At 39.7% G+C, this 23,967-nt stretch overlaps 1 protein-coding gene across 2 annotated transcripts in view; it reads left to right on the top strand.

Annotated features, from left to right (window-relative positions):
- Positions 1-1,023: 1,023 nt before the first annotated feature.
- LOC124606652 (eukaryotic translation elongation factor 1 epsilon-1) overlaps positions 1,024-23,967 on the top strand; it is a 35,519-nt gene continuing 12,575 nt past the window's right edge. The window contains exons 1-2 of one of the 2 annotated variants that reach the window (XM_047138654.1): positions 1,024-1,205; positions 2,829-3,038. In XM_047138654.1, coding sequence (XP_046994610.1) covers positions 1,110-1,205; positions 2,829-3,038 — 306 coding nt within the window. In that variant the 5' untranslated portion in view covers positions 1,024-1,109. Of the gene's footprint in view, positions 1,229-2,828; positions 3,039-23,967 lie in introns of both variants that reach the window. The other variant, XM_047138655.1, reaches the window with a different exon arrangement.

The raw sequence follows: 23,967 nt of genomic DNA on the forward strand, positions 1-23,967 counted from the left end.
ATAGTTCCATGGGAAAGTATACTGTCACTTGACACGGAAAAAATGTATTTTCACTCAGGCAAAAGAGTATTTTTCACTGAGAAATCCGGGGAAAATCTGGGAATTTTTTTCCTTGTTCACATATACACACTATATAATGATATAGAATTTGTCATTGTAATGCAATGAAACTAAGTAGCTCAAATTTACTGCATAGACAAAATAACAAATATTGATTGTTGTGACCAAGTGCTGACAAAACTGAAATCTAACAAACATTAAAGTACAATAAGATGGGTTGGAATGACACTGACGAAATTATGAATAAATGTTTTAACAAAAGACTAAGAAAATCAACAGATCAATTTGCAAGATCGTTTGCAACGACGTTACAACAGCTACTATAACATTAATTTATCACACAGCAAAATTTACAAATCTTTCAAACACTAAAGAGGAAATCAAAGTAAAATAATCTTGTGGTCTGCACATGGAGTTTACCTCCATGTGTCTGCAACATGCAAGTTATCACAGGGGTTCAGAAGTAAAACTTCACCCATTGCAGATGAAATGTATCATATATAGAAATGTCTTACTTCTTTCATAAGGATTTCTACATTATCTCACACTTATATTCTTTCAGTTTGATGAGATAATCAGAAATAAATCTAGAAAATGATTTTCATGTATGCACAACATTGACTTTAGGCAGTTGAGATGATACATTGGGTCCTTGGCGATACTACGTATAGATTTTCCCAGCAGAATTCCTTATATTAAGTGAGTTGATCGAAACTGGCGCTCACTACAATTAACAAATATCAGATTTTTAAGATACTGCGGAAGAAAGCTCATGAAACAAAAAAGATAGTGTGGATCACAGTTTTATTTTTGTTTTTTTATTGATGAAGTTTTCAATTTACGTATTCAGTATAGATATTTATTTGTTTAATGATAGGCTATTTTCACAATCGTACCACAAAAACTGAAATTCGTAATTACTGATTTTATCCCTCGCTTTTGTGACTGGCGAAAAAGTTGCTTGAACGCCCAATCATAATCTCTGATCCGGAAACCTGTGTGAGTATGTGTACTGTTGTTGTTTGTTGACAGTTAACGAAGGTGCGAAAATGGTGTTATGTGATGAAAATCGACTTCGGCAGCTATTTAGAAGCCTTGGTGTGGAGACGCCTAATTTAAAATCGGATGCTGGAGGAAATGTAACGGTATGCTGTCTATATTTTCTCAGGTGTATTTTCAAGACTTTTCACATTTGTCTCTTAGTACTAGCCCAGGTTCACTTAAGAGCTGGCAGAATGTGTGTGACTGTGCAGTAGAATCCAAACAGGGATAAGTTTTTTAATTGCTTTCCATTGTATTGCAGTTTAGAGAGTGTATTGAAGGGTACTTAGCTTACACGAGTTGAAACCACATGCAGTGTTTCTAATGGAATTGAAGTGTTTTTTACGTTGTATAATAATCACTTGACAGTTAACTGTGAAGTACTCTCCGAAAACAAAATTGCAGATTTTGAGATATAGCTTGATAAGCTCTCTCAGGAACAACAGAGAAATGATTGGGTTATTTGCAGATGCAGTTATTGCTCCCGTACTTCATTCGAGAAGTAACCCCAGTCTGTGGTATAGTGGGAAGTACCCTCTGCCTCGGACTTGGGGAGTCTGGATATACATGAATTCTGCCTCTTAGAATTCTTTCACTTGCGAAGACAGCTTGGATGGGATTGCAGTGTTGTAAAATGTAGACAGACATATGCCTAAGTAGTCTGTGTCGTCGATAAAAGCAAGGAATACTAACTGTCGAAAATAGATAGGTTTCCTTCCAAATGTTGTTAAGAGGAACATGATAACACAAACATTTGCAAAGCGCACTTTCTTCATTGCTGCTTACGATTTGTTGTGCTGCTGCGCCTGACTGTCAAATATAACAAGGCCAGTATTTGTTTCCAGTATTGAAATTTAGGCTATTACTTCTAGTTCTCTCTGTAATAATTTCCATAAGCAAAATTTGTACCCCTTCTTATGTAATAGGGAACTTCACAACAGAATTTCATCTGTGTTTAATGCAGTAAGCTCTACATGCATTTTAGGTACAATATCAGATGGAATTGTTTAGGGTCCAGTTTAACTGTGCAAAAATAAACCCATGACTGGTTTGGATGCTCCAAAGTGTATGTATCCCATATCACAACGAGAAAGTGGGAAAGGCCTCATTTAAGTGTTCATATATTTTAAGTCTCATTTCACATTGTGTTTACTGTAGTGCGTAATGAACTCATGTTGAAAGTAAGGACCAACAGATAAAACGGCTGACTACAGTAAACAGTTTGTGCCTCTGCAGTATAGTGCACTGATTCATGAATAGATAGTTTCTCGGAAGTGTTGTCTGACAGTGAGTTAAAATGGCAGCAAAAATGTTGATTATAGTCCTGCTAAATGTGAATTGCTGTTACTGGTTGAATTTCTCAGTGCAGAAGCATAAATCACAGCTGAAATTCACCTTGAGCTGTGTCATATTTGAGGCTTCAGCAGAGAATGAAGGAAATGTAAGACAATTATGTTATGATGTCAAGGATCTGAGAACTGAGGTGGATGGTAAACACAAACTTCTGAAATTGAGTGTGTTTTTGTAAGTTTCATTTTCATAAATCTGGGTCTTTTGTGATCAATCCTAGTTAGTTTATTCTTCCTTTTTTAATGTGCATTTTGATGTATCATAATAGGAAGCTTCAGCAATATTGACATTTTTAGATTTCTGTTTATAGCTCTTAATTAAATTATGACTCAGCCTATTTTTCTGTAATATGATGGATGGTATGCTGGTCTTTACAGATTAGTGCATCGGATCTGAGCAGTGGAAGACTACCAAATGAACTAGTAACCGGATTTGGAACAATTGCATTGTCATTAGCTAAGAAAGCAGATAATTCACTGCTAGGAAAAACAGCAGAAGAAGAAGCTTGTGTGAGACAGTGGGTTGAATATGCAGTTTGCTACATTAATTTAATGGATTCCCCTGGCGTGCAGCAACGTGTACTAAAGGTGAAATTTCTGCACTGTAGAAGTAGATACTACAAAACATTATGTTGTGGGGTGCTGATTCCTTTTATTGTATATCTTTTGTCTACTTTTTTTCTTTACTTTAGAACATGTTAAACACTCCCCATTTCTAGTACTCCTTGTTAGACTATGCAGCAGTGCAATTTACTCCAGAGACTGTCAGCTGACAAAATGCTGTATAGGGTCAGAAATTTTTCAAAGTGCTGCTGAGACCTAATTGTTTCTTTTGCTCATTTTGTCATTCTTGTATCTTGGATATCGTAGACAAGTTTTTTTGTGTGTGATAACTGTCTTTCACTAACATAGTTGCCAGTACACAGTATAAGATGTCAAACTGAATGTGAAGCATGCTTCTACAGATGCAGTAGTTGTATATAATTAACATAATTTAATAACTTCCCATAAATAACAGGTATGCTCGCGTGCACAGGTCTGTGACTGCAAAGGGGACAGTTTCAACTGGTTGTGACATTGAAACATAAATTGCAAATCATCTGTTATAGATTTTGGCATATGCCAGGACTTAACAGTACTTATTGTGACTTAGAGCATTGGAAAAATCCCGTGTGTGTCATTAACAAGTTTCCATGTGGTGATTTGGGGGGAGGGGGGGGGGGGGGGGAGCCAGACCTCTAAAGTCAAAATTATGCAGATATGATAGAGGAAATGGAAGTAATGGTAGATATGAATATAGGCAGTATGAGATGTTGCAAGAGGAATGTGGGTGAGGTACACATGTAAGCTGCTTTTGTTTTGCAACAGATAACAGCCTGGTAGTCATTGATGGTGCTATCTAGAGAAACTACATAGTCTTCTGACAGAAAGAAACTGTGAATCAGACTAGTAGCCAGACCTATTAAATTGTCTTCCATGTGCAATTACGGGTGTGCTACCTGGCCTTAAAGCACTAATTCTGCTAGTAACACTCTCATACTTTCTAAACATCACGGAAATTCTTCTGCAAGCCTTACTGGGCTAGCACTCCTGGAAGAAAGGATACTGTGGACCAGCACACAGGAAACAGAATGGTCTCCACACCGTACTGGAAAATTAAGTATCAAGTTTACGTAGTGATAATAGTGGTATTTAAAGTTCATGACTGACTGTCAAATATGACAGTATTGTTACAGGAACTGAGACATTCAGCTAATAATCTGATCAAAATAGCTTTTGCACCACTATCATGACCCAGAGAGTTTTCATATTGAAAACTTCATTTGCGATAGTCAATGCCTAAGAAAATCACTATGTTCAGCAACCTGAGTGGTGGAGGTAAAGGGAAACATGCTTTCGTAGAACAGTTCAATAGAATGTAGTGTAAATGATAATTACTTGAAAACCCTCAGCAGCCGATAGGTGTTGTTGACATACCTTGATGGGGTAAGCTGAAAATTTATGCCCTGACTGGGACTCGAACCCAGGATCTCCTGTTTACATGGGAGATGCTGTATCCATCTGAGCCACCGAGGACACAGATGAATAGCGGTATTGCAGGGTCTTATCCCTTGCACGCTTCCCGTGAGACCCACATTCCCGACTGTCCACAATCTACATGGGTAATGTTCCTAATAGATACTTTGCCCATCCACTCACTACTCACGCCCACTTAAGATGACGACACACGTAACAGGACATTGTTATCAGGGGAAAGAAAACTGGCATTCTACGGATTGGAGCGTAGAATGTCAGATCCCTTAATTGGGCAGGTTGGTTAGAAAATTTAAAAAGGGAAATGGATAGGCTAAAGTTGGATATAGTGGGAATTAGTGAAGTTCGGTGGCAGAAGGAACAATACTTCTGGTCAGGTGAATACAGGGTTATAAATACAAAATCAAATAGGGGTAATGCAGGAGTAGGTTTAATAATGAATAGGAAAATAGGAATGTGGGTAAGCTACTACAAACAGCATAGTGAATGCATTATTGTGGCCAAGATAGATACGAAGCCCACGCCTACTACAGCAGTACAAGTTTATATGCCAACTATCTCTGCAGATGACGAAGAGATTGATGAAATGTATGATGAGATAAAAGAAATTATTCAGATAGTGAAGGGAGATGAAAATTTGTCATGGGTGACTGGAATTCGATAGTAGGAAAAGGAAGAGAAGTAAGCGTAGTAGGTGACTATGGAATGGGGGTAAGAAATGAAAGAGGAAGCCGCCTGGTAGAATTTTGCACAGAGCATAACTTAATTGTAGCGAACACTTGGTTCAAGACTCGTAAGAGAAGGTTGTATATATGGAAGAGGCCTGGAGATACTTGAAGGTTTCAGATAGTTTATATAATGGTAAGACAGAGATTTAGGAACCAGGTTTTAAATTGTAAGACATTTCCAGCAGCAGATGGGGACTCTGACCACAATCTATTGGTTATGAACTGTAGATTGAAGCTGAAGAAACTGCAAAAAGGTAGGTATTTAAGGAGATGGGGTCTGGATAAACTGACAGAACCAGAGGTCGTAGAGAGTTTCACGGGGAGCATTAGGGAACGATTGACAGGAATGGGGGAAATAAATACAGTAGAAGAAGAATGGGTAGCTTTGAGGGATGAAATAGTGAAGCCAGCAGAGGATCAAGTAGGTAAAAAGATGAGAGCTAGTAGAAATCCTTTGGTAACAGAAGATATATTGAATTTAATTGATGAAAGGAGAAATATAAAAATGCAGTAAATGAAGCTGGCAAAAATTAATACAAACGTCTCAAAAATGAGATCGACAGCAAGTGCAAAATGGACAAATGTAAGGAAGTAGAGGCAAATCTCACTAGGGGTAAGATAGATGCTGCCTACCGGAAAATTAAAGAGACCTTCGGAGAAAAGAGAACCACTTGTATGAATATCAAGAGCTCAGATGGAAACCCAGTTCTAAGCAAAGAAGAGAAAGCAGAAAGGTGGATGGAGTATATAGAGGGTCTGTACAAGGGTGATGTACTAGAGGACAATATTAAGGAAATGGCAGAGGATATAGATGAAGATGAAATGGGAGATATAATACTACGTGAAGAGTTTGACAGAGTACTGAAAGACCCAAGTCAAAACAAGGACCCGGGAGTAGACAACATTCCATTAGAACTACTGATAGCCTTGGGAGAGCCTGCCCTGACAAAACTCTTATCATCTGGTGAGCAAGATGTATGAGGCAGGCGAAATACCCTCATACTTCAAGAAGAATATAGTAATTCCAATTCCAAAGATAGCAGGTGTTGAGACATGTGAAAATTACCGAACTATCAGTTTAATAAGCCACGGCTGCAAAATACTAACACGAATTCTTTACTGACGAATGGAAAAACTGGTAGAAGCCAACCTCAGGGAAGATCAGTTTGGATTCCGTAGAAATGTTGGAAGACTTGAGGCAATACTGACCCTACGACTTATCTTAGAAAATAGATTAAGGAAAGGCAAACCTACATTTCTAGCATTTGTAGACTTAGAGTAAGCTTTTGACATTGTTGACTGGAATACTCGCTTTCAAATTCTGAAGGTGGCAGGGGTAAAATACAGGGAGCGAAAGGCTATTTACAATTTGTACGGAAACCGGATGGATAAGAGTCGAGGGACATGAAAGCGAAGTCGTGGTTGGGAAGGGAGTGAGACAGGGTTGTAGCTTATCCCCGATGTTATTCAGTCTGTATATTGAGCAAGCAGTAAAGGAAACAAAAGAAAAATTCGGAGTACTAATTAAAATCCATGGAGTTGAAATAAAAACTTTGAGGTTTGCTGATGCCATTGTATTTCTGTCAGAGACAGCAAAGGACCTGGAAGAGCAGTTGAATGGAATGGACAGTGTCTTGAAAGGAGGATGTAAGATGAACATCAACAAAAGCAAAATGAGGATAATGGAATGTAGTCAAATAAAATCGGGTGATGCTTGAGGGTGTTAGATTAGGAATTGAGATGCGTATTAAAGTAGTAAATGAGTTTTGCTCTGTGGGGAGCAAAATAACTGATGATGGTCGAAGTAGAGAGTATATAAAATGTAGACTGGCAATGGCAAGGAAAGCATTTCTGAAGAAGAGAAATTTGTTAACATCAAGTATAGATTTAAGTGTCAGGAAGTCGTTTCTGAAGGTATTTGTATGGAGTGTGGCCATGTATGGAAGTGAAATGTGGACGATAAATAGTTTGGACAAGAAGAGAATAGAAGCTTTTGAAATGTGGTGCTACAAAAGAATGCTGAAGATTAGATGGGTAGATCACATAACTAATGAGGAGGTATTGTACGAGGGTCGGTCAAAAAGTAATGCCTCCCATTTTTTTTCTACTTAAAGAAATTAAGTTAAGTGAAAAATTTGAATTTGGCGCCATTCCTCAAACCTTCTTCTGCAATCCACTGCAGTAGTAACTTTCTGTGTCAACAGGTGGCAGCACAGCAGAAGTTTGTAAGATGGCCGACATCGATGTTCGTTTGAGACAGCGTTGTGTGATTGAATTCTTGAATGCAGAAGGTGAAACGCCCATACGCATTCATGAAAGACTGAAGAAGGTGTATGGTGTTGTGACAGTGGATGTCAGCACTGTTAGACGATGGGTTCGTCGTTGTAAGGAAGCTGAAGGGCAAACACCGTTGACTGACGAAAAGCGGAGCGGCAGGCCGGTGAGTGCAGTGACTCCACACAACATTCAGCAAGTTGATGACATCATTCGTGGTGACCGTCGGGTGACTGCAGATGAAGTGTGTCGCATTATTTCTCTTAGTAAAGGCAGTGTGATCACGATTATTAAATAATTGGGGTACTCAAAAGTTTGTGCACGGTGGGTTCCAAGAATGTTAACCGATCAGAATAAAGAGGCAAGGAAAACAATAGCCTCCCAACACTTGCAGCGCTTCCGTTTGGAGGGAGATGAGTTTCTGAAAAAAATTGTGACCGGGGACGAAACATGGGTGCATTTTTTTGAACCCGAATCAAAGAGGCAGTCAATGGAGTGGCGTCACACAAGCTCGCCGAGGAAGAAAAAATTCAAAACTGTGCGATCGGCAGGGAAAGTTATGGCAACAGTTTTCTGGGATACAGAGGGTGTGATTCTGGTTGATTTTTTGGAGCAGGGATGCACAATAAATTCTGTTCAATACGTCACAACCCTCAACAAACTTAAAGCACGTCTTCAGCGAGTTCGCCCAACAAAATCAATGGCAGATGTTCTTCTTTTGCATGACAATGCAAGACCACACACCAGTCGTCACACCTCTGACGAGATTGTCAAAATTGGATGGGAAGTTTTGCCTCATCCCCCATACAGCCCTGACCTGGCACCATCAGACTTCCATCTGTTCGGGCCACTAAAAGAAGCTCATCGTGGGATTCATTTTGAAGATGAGGAGGCCGTCAAAACATCCGTGCGTCAATGGCTTAGGAAGCAGAGCTGTGATTTTTACCGTGCTGGGATACATGCCCTTGTTCAAAGATGGACCAAAACTGTAGAGATGGGCGGAGATTACATTGAAAAATGACAAAATGATCCTCAATTTTGTGGTTTTCAACCTATGTAATTGCGTTTAAATTTCCTGACAATTAAACGTAGAAAAAAAAAATAGTAGGCATTACTTTTTGACTGACCCTCGTATAGAATTGGGGAGAAGAGCAGTTTGTGGCACAACTTGTCTAGAAGAAGGGGTCGTTTGGTAGGACATATTCTGTGGCATCAAAGGATCACCAATTTAGTATTGGAGGGCAGCGTGGAGGGTAAAAATCGTAGAGGGAGACCAAGAGATGAATACACTAAGCAGATTCAGAAGGATGTAGGTTGCAGTAGGTACTGTGAGATGAAGAAGCTTGCACAGGATAGAGTAGCATGGAGAGCTGCATCAAACCAGTCTCTGGACTGAAGACCACAACAACAACAATATCAAAACGTGTCCGCAGCTAGTAGTGTCACATTTCCAAATCTGTCTGATTCCTCAGCATTGCCTGAATTAATTCGACTACTCTCCATTACTCCTGTTTTACTTAAGTTGATCTTATTTTCAAGACATTATCCAATGTGTGCAATAGAACTTCCACATTCTTTGCTGTTTCTGAGTGAATCATAATCTCACTGGCAAAACTGAAGATTTTTATTTCTATCCCTGAACTTTGACACCCTTTTCAAATTTATTTTACATTTCCTTTAGTACTTAGTGAGTGTGCACGCAGTATAGGCTTAATATTGGGTCTAGTACATTTTTAGTTTATTTGCTGGTATTTGTATGCGCATCTGATAAACATTTAAATCCCAGTGCCACACTAGTGTAGCAAATTGCTTGAGGAACCTAAAAAAGGTAGGGGGGGGGGGGGGGGCACACAGTCCATTGACCATTGATGAAGTGAAGATACGCTGTGCCTATTTGTTTAGGTGTCTCTAGTGACGTGCTAGGCCACTGTCGTGCTGGTATTTTGATGTATACCCAGATTGCAAATATGTATCTGCAAACAAACAAACAGTAATTGCATAACTTTAATTTTTCAAGGTGATAATTAAAACAAAATGTTTATGCCTTGTACAACCCTGTCTCACACCGTTCTCGACCACCGCCTCAGTTCGACTGATATCTATTGTCTGGTTTCTGTACAGTATGTAGATAATCTTTTGCTCCATGTGTTTTATTCGTGCCACCTTCAGTGTTTAAAAGAGTGTATTCCAGTCAACATTGTCAAAAGAGTTACCCAAGTCTAAAAAAATTCTGTAAATGCAGATTTGACTTTCTTCACTCAGTCATCTAAGATAAGTATGAAAAGTTTTCATGTATAGTTTTTGTTTCATTCTGTGTCAAGCTTCTGTGTCTGTTGGTTTCTGTGAACTGTGATTCAAGTTTACTCACCTGCCATTGTTGTAAATTAACATATTTCTTCAAGTGCAGATAGTGTCCCTTCGTCTCTACATTCTGGTTTGTTGTCTCAATGTTTCATATTCCTGATAGCGCGTCTGCTACCAGATTTCTTTTGCCACTTTTGTATACAATCTGATAGTCATACTCAGAGTTTGAGCCTAAATTTTAACAATCGGGATGAAGGATCTGATACACTACTTATCCACAACAGTGGTTTATGATCCGTACAGACAGTAAACTTAAGTCCAAACAGATATGGTCGAAAGTGTTTGACTGCCCAACATATGGCTAACATTTCCCTTTCGATTGTACTATTAATTTTTCTCTGCTTTATTCAAAGTTCTTTATGCATATGCAACAGGTAAATCACTTCCTAACTTACCTTGTCATAAGACTGCTCCAAGCGAGGTCTGATTTGCGTCTGTGGTGACAATAAAGTCCTTACTAAAATCGGGGTATTGTAAAATAGGGGGCTTCAACAATTTTTCTTTCAGCTGTTGAAACGCCTCTTCTTGCTCATTTCTGCACTTATAGACAGTTCCCTTTTTCAACAATTCGTACAATGGCTTTGCTATCTTACTATAATTGTCCAAAAATCGCCGATAATAGCCACTTAATCCAAGGAATGCCTTCAACTGAGTTGTGTTCGCTGGCCTTGGATACTGTTGCACAGCTTCAACCTTACAGGGGTCTGGCTTCAATCCATCAGCTGTAAGTACGTGTCCCAGAAATGTAACTTCTTTTCACAGGAATTCGTATTTGTCTATCTGCAATTTTAAATTATACCGTCTGAGTCTCTCAAAAACCTCTTCTAGCCTGCGATTATGTTCCTCTAATGAAGAACCGAAAATTATCACATCGTTCAAATAAATGAATACCTTCTCACCTTGAAGTCCCATTAAGACAGTATTCATTAACTTTTGAAAAGTATTTGGAGCCGTTTTGAATCCCATAGGCATCCTTTTATACTCATAATGGCCATAGGGAGTGCTAAAAGCAGTCTTTTCTTTGTCTCGTTCATCTAATAGCACTTGATAGTAGCCCTTGGCTAGATCCAGAGTGGAGAAATACTTTGCTTTACCCAATCAGTCTAAAATTTCATCTATCCTTGGTAAGGGAAATACATTATTAACTGTTAATTCATTCAATTGTCTGTAGTCCGCTACTACACGCCATTTTTGCTTTCAGCTGGTGTCCATCTTTTTGGGCACTATTATTAAAGGTGAACACCAGGCACTATTACTGGGTACTACAATGTCATCTTGTAACATCTTATCAATTTCGCCGTGCAATACTTCTTTCTGTGCCTGTGGTATTCGATAAGGCCTCATGTTAAGTACCTTTCCCTTGGCTTCTGAAATTAGCGTAATTTCATGCTTAACAGCCTCTGTATAGGTTAACTTATCTCCGGGCAGTTGGAACACATCATTGTAAGCTAAACGTATCTCTATTATAGCTTTCTTCTCTTCACTATTTAAGTGATTTACGCGCAGTACTTCTTTTAAATTACTGGCTCTGGATTTCCTATCTGAATGTACTTTTTGTACTTGTCTTGCCATCGCTTCTTCCACCAGAGGTAGCTCCTCGGCTAACAATACAGGAACGTCTAGCTCAACTTTCTTTTCATTAGTATTTAAGACACTTATCATACACTTACCTTCCCTTACAGCAACTAATGCATTGTGTACAATTAAACCTGTCTGTAATTCTTGTCTTGGAATGATCACTTCCGATGCATCCGATAAACTTACTCGCACTATTACTATCTTTTCTTCTGTAGGGCCTACAATTAACGTACACTTTTGTTTCATTGTACATCCTTCACATCTCACAGAAGGCTTACTATCATAACAGTTTTCTAATTCCGCAGCTTCAACTGCAGCTAAATCGACCTTCGAATCTGTGTTGTGCAACACCTCTACATAACTTCGTCTAGACCTTTTGCCAGGCTCTACCTTTACTAACTCGGCTTTTACCGAAACTGAATTATTACAATTTTCATTTCTTGCCTTTGCAAAATCTTCTCCTTTTAGGCACCTACGATTACACCTTTCCTTTGTGGGACTCATCAACCTCTTACAAACGTTTTTCTTATGTCCAGCCGTTACCGCCATAGACTTCTTTCTAACATTTTTCTCATACGCTGCTTTTACCACTGTCGAAGTACTCACTCCTTCCTTCGACACATCTTGACTTCGTTTCACGGTTCCAACCGTAAACGGATAAACATTTCGCGGTGTGTCTATCCCGCTAGCACCCGCGGTACTCTTCACGTTTCTAGTAGCGCCTCCGAACACTCTCTTAACGACAACTACTCTTACGCCGTTCGCAACTTAAATCGTTTCCCACAAATCATAACATCTCTTGTACCATAATCTATAATTGCCTTATGCTTTGCAAGAAAATCTCTGCCTAAAAGTCCATCTAATGGCAGATCCACTTCTGCTCCTATTACATGGAATTGGTGTCTTACAATTCTGTGTTCAACCTGTAACTCAATTTCTAGGGCGCCTTCTGTTTTAACATCTTTACTAATACCTTTAATTCTAATACTCTGAGTAGGATCACTTTTCTGATCCCCGTACACTGTTCTTTTTCAACAGACTTATTTGTGCCCCACTATCTATCAAAAGCCTCATTGGATTCCGTATGCCCTTTTCACATCTTACCGTGATATACTCATTTCTGTTAGTGCAGTCTACCTTATATACCTTGCCAAATAGGTCGCAATGCGGCTGCCTCATTGTGCCTCCTCTTAGTTTCCCTGTGCCACATATTCCCTTCGTATTAACGGCCATTTCTTACAGTTTCGAGCGTAATGACCTTTTTGATTACACTTAAAACACATAATATTTGTCATTGGGTCGTGATCTTCTTCATAAACCTTACCTTCTTTGTGCTTTTCTGCAAAACTTTCTTTGTTGCCCTTTTGTTCTTTTCGCGGTTTCATCTGTACTGGTACCGTGCCTACACTGCGTACCATCTTATTATCAGAACACTTGTTTGCTATGTGCCCCAGTTCTCCACAGTTAAAACACTTTTGAATTTTATGAGATTCTATTTTCTGAGCTCTCCTTTCCTTTGGTTTCTCTCATGCAGACGCAATCGCGCTTTCTTCTGTTGATGCAATATCTACTGCTTCGGAGAGAGTTATTGACTCACCTCTGGCCCTTACTGTTGTCTTAATATTGGTGTCATACAATACTGCACGACCTAATTTGAACACTATGCAAGGCTGCCTGCTAACTCTGATTCCGTCATCACCTCTTTTATTGCTTCACGGAACTGGTGCTGAAGTGCATCTATTCCCGAACCCCATTGTGCTATGTTTTCCCATGGTTCCTGTCTGCTCGCGAACATTTTGCAAGCGTAATAGTCTAGCGTTCTCTTGCATGCGTAATTTTCTACTAAGATAGCTCTGACTGAAGGCCAAGTAACAGTTAAATCTCCCACTAGCAATTTGCTTCTAGCAGCCCCAACTATACGTGCTTTTACAAATTTCAACAAAACATCATGCTGCTCTGGTGCTACCAAGTCAAAAGCACTGTCACAATTGTCCAAAAATTCATTTAATTCTGCCTTATTTCCATCAAAAGGATGCGATAGCAATTTGATCACCTCACTGAGGTTAATATATTGCCTTGTAGGTGCGGATGGATTTGCCTGACCATCACAAACATTTTGTTCATTAGACATGATGTTATTATTAAACCTTTGTCTCACCTTCTACTTTAAATTTTCTTCTGTTGTTGTTGTGCGTCATCGGCTGTGGCAGACTTGCAAGTCTGTCTTCTTGGCGATGTAGCTGCTACTGATGGACTATCTTGTCCACCTGATGGCCTCAGATGTCATCGTCTTCCGTGGGTGGAGTGGATGGAATGGCGTGAGGGCGTAGTCAACCTGCGATGCAGGGGCCTGGTCGAATTCGCTCGAAGGGTGGGCCTCCTTAGCCCGTCTGGTCTTCTTCTGCGTGCCTTGCCTCCTAATGTCTGCTCCGACTAATTTCTGTCTCTAAGCCGTCAGTCAATCTCAACTTCGGGTTGAGCTTTATCCGAAATAAGAAGCTTCTCACCTATTCCTCAAGTTTATGGGCTGTAACTAAATGTTTGGCAAACCTATGCCAAATCTTGTAAACCGATGCCCAAACAGCGGCCCAAACACCTGTCCAAACAGTGGCCCAAACAGCGTACACCTGACACCAAATTTTTATGTCGTGTCTGAATGGTTTCCTGCGAGCGGATCAGGAAGAGGGAGCTAGACACTAACCTGGCTGAGGCGGAGTGGGCTTGTCCAGCTTGTAGTTCTGGAGCGGAATCTGTAAAGCTGGAATAACTTCTAAACCAGGGAACTCGGTGTGATTGTGAGTAAGCTTCTAATGAAGAAGAGAGAGAGAGTTAGAGTAAACATTACTCAAGCTTACGAGGCACTGACACCTGAACCAAACTGTGGGAGGTGTAAGTACTACTCTGTGCAACTAGATGCCGTGAGTCTAAGTCCCGCCCCTGAGGCAGAGTAGTGCAGTGACCACGTCAGAGGCAGAATACTAGCGGAATCCTCGACAGGCTGTTAAGCTACTGTTTATATAGTCTCCTGTGACGTTACTATGATGCTTGGGGAATCTTCCGTCGCTCTGGCTGCCTTCCGATCCCAGAGTCTGTCACATAGCCGCTCTGAGTGGAAGTTTCCTGCTACCCCGCGTCGGCTCTTTCTGTTGTGTAGTAACCTTGTGTGGAGGCTTTCCATCTGTCGAAGCACTTTCATGCATATAACAGTGGCTCCTACTGCTATGTCACAGGACCGTAACTTCACAGACAGCTTAACATATGCCTGTTTGTAATTTATTCGCGACACCTTGTTAAACTGATCTACATACATAGTCCGTAAGCCACTGTACAGTGCATGGTGGATGGTACCCTGTACCACTAAGTCATTTCCTTCCCTTTTCCACTCACAAATAGTGAGGGATAAATGACTGTCTACATACCTCCATACCAGCCCTAATTTCTCTTAAGTATGTAATCCTTATGTGAAATATATGTTGGTAGCAGTAGCATTGTTCTGCAGTCGGCTTCAAAAACCGGTCCTCTAAATTTTCTCAGTAATGTTCCTCGAGAAGAACATTGCCTTCCCTCCAGGGATTCCCATTTATGTTACTAAAGCATCTCCATAATGCTTGCATGTTGATTGAATCTGCTGGTAACAAATTAGTGGTCCCCTCTGAATTGCTTCGATGTCTATCATGAATATGACCTGGTGGAAAGCCCAGGTATTTGACCAGTACTCAACAGTGGGCCGCACTAGTGTTCTACATGCGGTCTCCTTAACAGATGAACCGCATTTTCCTAAAAGTCTCCCAACGAACCAAAGTTGACCTTTCTTCTTCCCAGTACAATCTTTACATGCTCGTTCCATTTCATGCTGCTTTGCGTTGTTATATGTAACTATTTATTCTACCTGACTGTCAAGTAGCGTGCTACTAGTGTGCGTTTGAATGTTACGGGATTGTTTTTCCTAATTTCCTGAATTAACTTAGAATTTTCTACATTCATCACACCAACTAGAAATTTTGTTTAAGCCTTCTTGTATCCTACTGTTATCACTCAATGATAACAGCTTTCTGTAGACCATAGCATTATCAATGAACAGCCACAGATTGCTGATGGTTCAGTAATATTCACTGCTGTCAGCATTTGCTTTATTTGTAGATGGAATTATTTCATTCTCTTTGAAGTCTGAGAGTATTTCACCAGTCTTATATGTCTTGCATACCAAGTGGACTAGTTCTCTCTCTCTCTCTCTCTCTCTCTCTCTCTCTCTCTCTGTCTGTGTGTGTGTGTGTGTGTGTGTGTGTGGTGTATTGTTGACAAAGGCATTAATGGCCAAAAGCTTTATTTGTAACAGTCTTTTTGTTGTGCCTATCTGCAACTCAGCATCTCTGCTATATGGTGAGTAGCAAATTGCGTTTTCATAATATTGTTACATTTCATCCTGGATTATTCATTGTGTGATAAATTATGCGTGTGCAAGATACTGCTGGGTGGCTTCTCCTGACACTGCTTGCCCGCAGTCTGTGGTATCCTACTACTTTTCCTTCTCATCCTTTATATACTGTTGAATTCCATGTCTCCATAACTATTAATTTTTCAACTTTCATAATGGTTTTAGTAGTTTCATTTTATCTACCCTCCCCCCATGAGCCATGGACCTTGCCGTTGGTGGGGAGGCTTGCGTGCCTCAACGATACAGATAGCCGTACCGTAGGTGCAACCGCAACGGAGGGGTATCTGTTGAGAGGCCAGACAAACGTGTGGCTCCTGAAGAGAGGCAGGACCTTTTCAGTAGTTGCAGGGGCAACAGTCTAGATGATTGACTGATCTGGCCTTGTAACATTAACCAAAACGGCCTTGCTGTTGTGGTACTGCGAACAGCTGAAAGCAAGGGGAAACTACAGCCGTAATTTTTCCTGATGGCATGCAGCTGTACTGTATGGTTAAATGATGATGGCGTCCTCTTGAGTAAAATATTCCGGAGGTAAAATAGTCCCCCATTTGGATCTCCGGGCGGGGACTACTGAAGAGGACGTCGTTATCAGGAGAAAGAAAACTGGCATTCTATGGATCGGAGTGTGGAATGTCGGATGCCTTAATCGGGCAGATAGGTTAGAAAATTTAAAAAGGGAAATGGATATGTTAAAGTTAGATATAGTGGGAATTAGTGAAGTTCGGTGGCAGGAGGAACAAGACTTCTGGTCAGGTGAATACGGGGTCATAAATACAAAATCAAATAGGGGTAATGCAGGAGTAGGTTTAATAATGAATAGAAAAATAGGAGTGCGGGTAAGCTACTACAAACAGCATAGTGAACGTATTATAGTGGCCAAGATAGACACGAAGCCCATGCCTACTACAGTAGTACAAGTTTATATGTCAACTAGCTCTGCAGATGACGAAGAAATTGAAGAAATGTATGATGAGATAAAAGAAATTATTCAGGTAGTGAAGGGAGACGAAAATTTAATAGTCATGGGTGACTGGAATTCGACAGTAGGAAAAGGGAGAGAAGGAAACATAGTAGGTGAATATGGATTGGGGCTAAGAAATGAAAGAGGAAGCCGTCTGTTGCACAGAGCATAACTTAATCATAGCTAACACTTGGTTCAAGAATCATAAAAGAAGGTTGTATGCATGGAAGAATCCTGGAGATACTAAAAGGTATCAGATAGATTATATAATGGTAAGACAGAGATTTGGGAACCAGGTTTTAAATTGTAGGACGTTTCCAGGGGCAGATGTGGAGTCTGACCACAATCTATTGGTTATGAACTGTAGATTAAAACTGAAGAAATTGCAAAAAGGTGGGAATTTAAGGAGATGGAACCTGGATAAACAGACTAAACCAGAGGTTGTACAGAGTTTCAGGGAGAGCATAAGGGAACAATTGACAGGAATGGGGGAAAGAAATACAGTAGAAGATGAATGGGTAGCTCTGAGAGATGAAGTAGTGAAGGCAGCAGAGGATCAAGTAGGTAAAAAGACGAGGGCTAGTAGAAATCCTTGGGTAACAGGAGAAATATTGAATTTAATTGATGAAAGGAGAAAATATAAAAATGCAGTAAATGAAGCTAGCAAAAAGGAATACAAACGTCTCAAAAATGAGATCGACAGGAAGTGCAAAATGGCTAAGCAGGCATGGCTAGACGACAAATGTGAGGATGTGGAGGCTTATCTCACTAGGGGGTAAGATAGATACAGCCTACAGGAAAATTAAAGAGACCTTTGGAGAAAAGAGAGCCGCTTCTATGAATATCAAGAGCTCAGATGGAAACCCAGTTCTAAGCAAAGAGGGGAAAGCAGAAAGGTGGAAGGAGTATATAGAGGGTCTATACAAGGGGGATGTACTTGAGGACAATATTATGGAAATGGAGGAGGATGTAGATGAAGATGTAATGGGAGATATGATACTGCCTGAAGAGTTTGACAGAGCACTGAAAGACCTAAGCCGAAACAAGGCCCCCGGAGTAGACAACATTTCATTAGAACTATTGACAACCTTGGGAGAGCCAGTCCTGACAAAACTCTACCATCTGGTGAGCAAGATGTATGAGACAGGCGAAATACCCTCAGACTTCAAGAAGAATATAATAATTCCAATCCCAAAGAAAGCAGGTGTTAACAGATGTGAAAATTACCAAACTATCAGTTTAATAAGTCACAGCTGCAAAATACTAACACAAATTATTTACAGACAAATGGAAAAACTGTAGAAGCCGACCTCGGGGAAGATCAGTTTGGATTCCGTAGAAATATTGGTACACTTGAGGCAATACTGACCTTACGACTTATCTTAGAAGAAAGATTAAGGAAAGGCAAACCTTCGTTTCTAGCATTTGTAGACTTAGAGAAAGCTTTTGACAATGTCGACCGGAATACTCTCTTTCAAATTCTAAAGGTGGCAGGAGTAAAATACAGGGAGCGAAAGGCTATTTACAATTTGTACAGAAACCAGATGGCAGTTATAAGAGTCGAGGGGCATGAAAGGGAAGCAGTGGTTGGGAAGGGAGTGAGACAGGGTTGTAGCCTCTCCCTGATGTTATTCAATCTGTATATTGAGCAAGCAGTAAAGGAAACAAAAGAAAAATCTGGAGTAGGTATTAAAATCCAGGGAGAAGAAATAAAAATGTTGAGGTTCGCCGATGACATTGTAATTCTGTCAGAGACAGCAAAGGACTTGGAAGAATGGAATGGACAGTGACTTGAAAGGAGGGTATAAGATGAACATCAACAAAAGCATAACTAGGATAATGGAATGTAGTCGAATTAAGTTGGGTGATGCTGAGGGAATTAGATTAGGAAATGAGACACTTAAAGTAGTAAAGGAGTTTTACTATTTGGGGAGCAAAATAACTGACAATGGTCGAAGTAGACAGGATATAAAATGTAGACTGGCAATGGCAAGGAAAGCGTTTCTGAAGAAGAAAAATTTGTTAACATCGAGTGTAGATTTAAGTGTCAGGAAGTCGTTTCTGAAAGTATTTGCATGGAGTGTAGCCATGTATGGAAGTGAAACGTGGACGATAAATAGTTTAAACAAGAAGAGAATAGAAGCTTTCGAAATGTGGTGCTACAGAAGAATGCTGAAGATTAGATGGGTAGACCCCATAGTTAATGAGGAGGTATTGAATAGGATTGGGGAGAAGATGAGCTTCTGGCACAACTTGACTAGAAGAAGGGATCGGTTGGTAGGACGTTCTGAGACATCGAGGGATCACCAATTTAGTATTGGAGGGCAGCGTGGAGGGTAAAAATCGTAGAGGGAGACCAAGAGATGAATACACTAAGCAGATTCAGAAGGATGTAGGCTGCAGTAGGTACTAGGAGATGAAGGAGCTTGCAAAGGATAGAGTAGCATGGAGAGCTGCATCAAACCAGTCTCAGGACTGAAGACCACAACAACGACAATCCTGTGCTTCAATTGAGCTATAAGATATTAGGACTCAGAGAAGCACTATATTTAACATGGTGTTTGAAATATGGATGTACGTGATATGTTTTCCATTGTTTTCTCTGTTCTGCGTCCCTTTGTTTCTGAACATTTGTCTTTGCTTTTAAATCTGTGCACTACATCATCTCTGGTAACTTCTGACATCATTGGTCAAAGCTGATGCATTGTATCCCATTCTTCAGTAATCCCAAATATGGTTCGGATTAGTAATTCACAACAATAAATATAACATTAGTACGCATTTTTCTGAAATCTCCCAATTATGAGTATGGCATCCATCTTGAAGTAAATAATTTATGATTCTAAATTATTCATAATCTTAATTAACAACTGACTTAATTAGCAAGAGGTGTTGTCTGATTCAGAAAAAATACAGCAATGAAATTATATTGCTGAAGTTCACCAACTAGCATTAATTAAAGCAAAATAGGCGATTGATATTTTGAGGGTCCGAACTTTTAATATCAGTTATTTCATAAGTTAATTAATTTCAGATAATTCCAAATATGTTCTCGGAAAGTCGGGAATGTCTGCTTTTGAATGATTGGTAACAATGCCTCCTTTGCTGCTTATTTGTTCACAATGTTTTATCATCATATGATGATGTCTTAACTTCAGGTAGCTGCATATTTTACTTACTTGAGCTTCTAGTAAAACCAATTGCATCACTGTATTCAGGAATATAAATATAAATAACTGAAATATAAGTGTAATGGAGATTGGATTGGATTGTTTGGGGGAAGAGACCCCACAGCGAGGTCATCGGTCTCATCGGATTAGGGAAGGATGGGGAAGGAAGTCGGCCGTGCCCTTTCAAAGGAACCATCCCAGCATTTGCCTGGAGCGATTTAGGGAAATCACGGAAAACCTAAATCAGGATGGCCGGACGCGGGATTGAACCGTCATCCTCCTGAATTAGAGTCCAGTGTGCTACCACTGCGCCATCTCGCTCGGTGTAATGGAGATTTTGCATAAAAATTTTACATATTCCTGTACAGATTACCTGTAGTTTATGCAGCTATATGAGATAAACAAGTAGAATTGAAGGAGCATAAAATTCTAGTTATTCTTTGGTGCAGAAAACATAACACACGGATTAGATTCCAACTTGCTCGTTTCACATTCTCGATGGACAGCTGCAAGGAAGCTTTGAGCGAGGAGGGGGAGATACGCTATTCAATCTGTCAGTGTGGGTAACATGGTCATTTCATGCTTATATCATTCACACATTGTTGCTTTATGTCACAGAATTTTGAATTACATATATATTTTCACTTTGCATGCCACCATAGCGCATATGGCAGGATTTGTTTTCTTCCTGTTCAATTTATGGATGAGATACTGAAAGGAAAGTTGACAAGACTGCTCAGATTTTTCAGTTTTACTGCTGTAGTCGTTATAAGATCAATATGTTGGAGGAAGCAAAATGATTCTTGAATCATGTTTGAACATGAGCTCTTGGAGTAAAAACAATAAAACTGTGCCTATATTGCAAACTAAAATTACCGCTGTTCATTCATTACATGTTTTGCTATATGCCGTGAAAAATAGAAGAAAAACACTTATAATTTTAGATAATATTATTGGGAAACAGTGATCTGTCAGGTAAGTAAAATAAGAAAAAACAGTCTCGATTACACAGTCATTTATTAAAAGTATGACTGGTTTCTACCTGTAGTAGTAGGCCACCTTCAGATAATACAGGGGAAAGATAAAAACTAAAATTGAAAAGAATATATGTTAAAATGATGTATCATTACCCATCTGGCTGATGATGAAGCTTGGAACAGCTGTGCTGACCCCAGTTGCAAAACTGCTGCTGCTGATTGAGCAGCAGTGGGTGAACAAGATTGAAAGAGAGCACACGTGAGCTGCATGATGTCAGTGTCAGTCAGTGGCATGTGATTTATATCTTGTATGTTAAGATTTGAATGTCAGTTTTTCAAAATGCGCTAAAATGACTAATAGAGACAAGTGAACTGCTGAAACAGCAGCAGGTGTAGTGATTCTTCTCAGAGAAATAGATTATGAGTTTTTGTGGCTTTTAGAGGTGTGGTTTGAAGTGTTAATGAAGTTGGCCTAAGCTAATGAAGTGCTGCAAAGAAAGTGTTCTACCCATGATGTAGCATCAAGTTAGTTATTTGGTTTCACAAAGAAATATTTAACATTTATATGATGGAGGAGTGCAGAACACACAGCCATTTTCTTAGCAACGCCTCTTTGAGAATGGATCGAGTGGTTTTATTAAGATTTTATAAAATACTGATTTTATCTCCTTCAGATTAGGGATGTATTTGCTTATTGTTCAGCAGCACAATCTGTACTATGTTTATTGGACCCTGTATTCTGTGATAAAGACTGTCAAATGGAGCTTTTCATGTGGGCTTCCTCGTGAAAGCACGCATCGCTTGTCTGAGAGTATGACATTCGCTCTTCTTGATCAACTATGTGGTCACTGTCAACCAGCAACTGGAACACGCTTGATACTCCCATTTTGTTCTGAAATGACAGACTCCAGCTGCTTTTGAACCACCTCTGAAACCGTAAACCAGCTGAGGTACCATTTGAGGGCTTGTGTAGAGAACTCCCAACTTCCTCCACTTGCTTGTATGCGAAGAACCACATCTCACTCCCATGTGATATGTTCCTGGCCAGTAATAAGGATGGGCATGCCCTGTGGCACCAAGGGAATTACAGCAGAAATCTGTATACCATGAATATCCAGCTAATGAAATCATATGTACAGGTGGCTCTTAGGTCAGTGACCATGTTTGTTATGGCTGTGTTGATGCAGGAGTTTATGAGCAACACTGTCTTCTGAGTGTGTGTAGTACACTTACTGCAGAACTGACGGCCATATTATGAGATCTCCAACATGAGACTCTCTCAAACGGAACTTCGTTGTATGTAGTGATTCCTTGGGCAGACTACAAGCAGTAGACCAATGCTCTCCATGAAATGTGCTGGTCTCCAACATTCATGACCTGCTCTACAACTGCCATGGAGCAGGAATCTCTCCATCTTTTCTTTGTACACTGAGCCACATAGGTATCTTAGGCAGTGAACTTGCCGACAGACTTGCTGAGCTTGCAACCACAATGGAAACATTGCAACTGAGAGCCTTAGGCACTGATTTTTTGCCACATCTCAGACACTGTATCTTGAGGGCTTGGGACACAGAAAGGCAATATACTGCATGGACAACAAACTCTGGATGGTCGAATAGGCTGCTAAGAGTGGCGAACTTTACTCTAGGCACCTTGCAAATTATCTGTTCGTCTTACATGTTGGTAACCGCCAAACTGTCTTGCAACAAGAGGACTCCCCCCTCCCCATTGTGTGTGTATGGAGCACCTTTGATGGTACTTCATATACTCAAAAAATGCACCATCCTAACTGACCTATGATGTAAACTGAAATTAGATGTACCTCTGTCTCGAATTTTGTGAAAGAAAACATTGTCGGTAGTAGGCTGTGTAGTTATCTTTAATAAAAAAGGATAACTATAGAGTGTATTACAGGTAGTGTTTTCTTTCACAAAATTCTTGGAGACTGTGGACCCACATATGAACAAAATATCTACCTCTAATGCGTGCTGAAGACAACAGCTGTTGGTTTCTTGAGAGAGAGAGAGAGAGAGAGAGAGAGAGAGAGTAGATACTGTAGTAAAATCTAAAGTCTTAGTCATTGGACTGGCATATCAAACTATTTTATGCATGTCCCTCATATATTTTGTGTAGTGTTCGTGGTGGGCAAACATAGAGGGGAGAATAATTTACTGCCCTGAGGGGCACGTAACTTCGCCATGACACACATTGTCCCCTTTCCTTCCAGATCTAACAATCTTCACCACCACTGCTGGGTGTACTGCTTCTCCTTGTAATCAAACTCATGAAAATGAAACTTGAAAGATATTCAGGATGAGAAAATTATTAAGATTAGCAATCGGACAACGTATTTGTACCCTGTTTCACAGACTTCAGCTGTATAGAGATACTATACTCTCGTAGCTGAGTACCTTTAAGTCTTTGTTATCATTGTCGTCGTCATCATCTTCATCTGCAGCATTTTGTGAACTCGGTTTCAACAAGTTAAAAACGATAAAAAAATCTGCTTATGGTTGACTGTGGGTAAAAGAAGACTGCAGAATTTAGCTATATTACTGATAGAATACGACACAGCTGTCAAACTTGACTTCACATGCATAATCAATGAATTTGCTTTGGTCAAAGCAAGGAAATGCCAAGTAAAATTATAATAAATAAATTTTCTCAATTCTTAATTGTAACACATTTTTTTAATTTCTTATTAATAATTGTACACTATTAGTAATTTATGAGGAGCAATTAAAATCTTTTCTTCATTATATGTCATACAAAACCCAATGTAGAGTAGCTGCCATAAAAAATAAGATACAGTTTTTGTTTTAACTTCAACATTTTTAGAAAGTTTATACAATTTTTAGTGTACTAACTGCAATGATATATTTCATTTGCTGCATGCAAATATTTTTTCATCAGTACAGTTGATTTAAGTAATAGTGTTCAGTTTGCTTTGTTTTTATATAACCCATGAAAAAAATTATAAACTTTTCTGAATCCAT

The sequence above is a fragment of the Schistocerca americana genome, chromosome 3 (assembly GCF_021461395.2).
Source record: "Schistocerca americana isolate TAMUIC-IGC-003095 chromosome 3, iqSchAmer2.1, whole genome shotgun sequence".
NCBI lineage: Eukaryota > Metazoa > Arthropoda > Insecta > Orthoptera > Acrididae > Schistocerca > Schistocerca americana.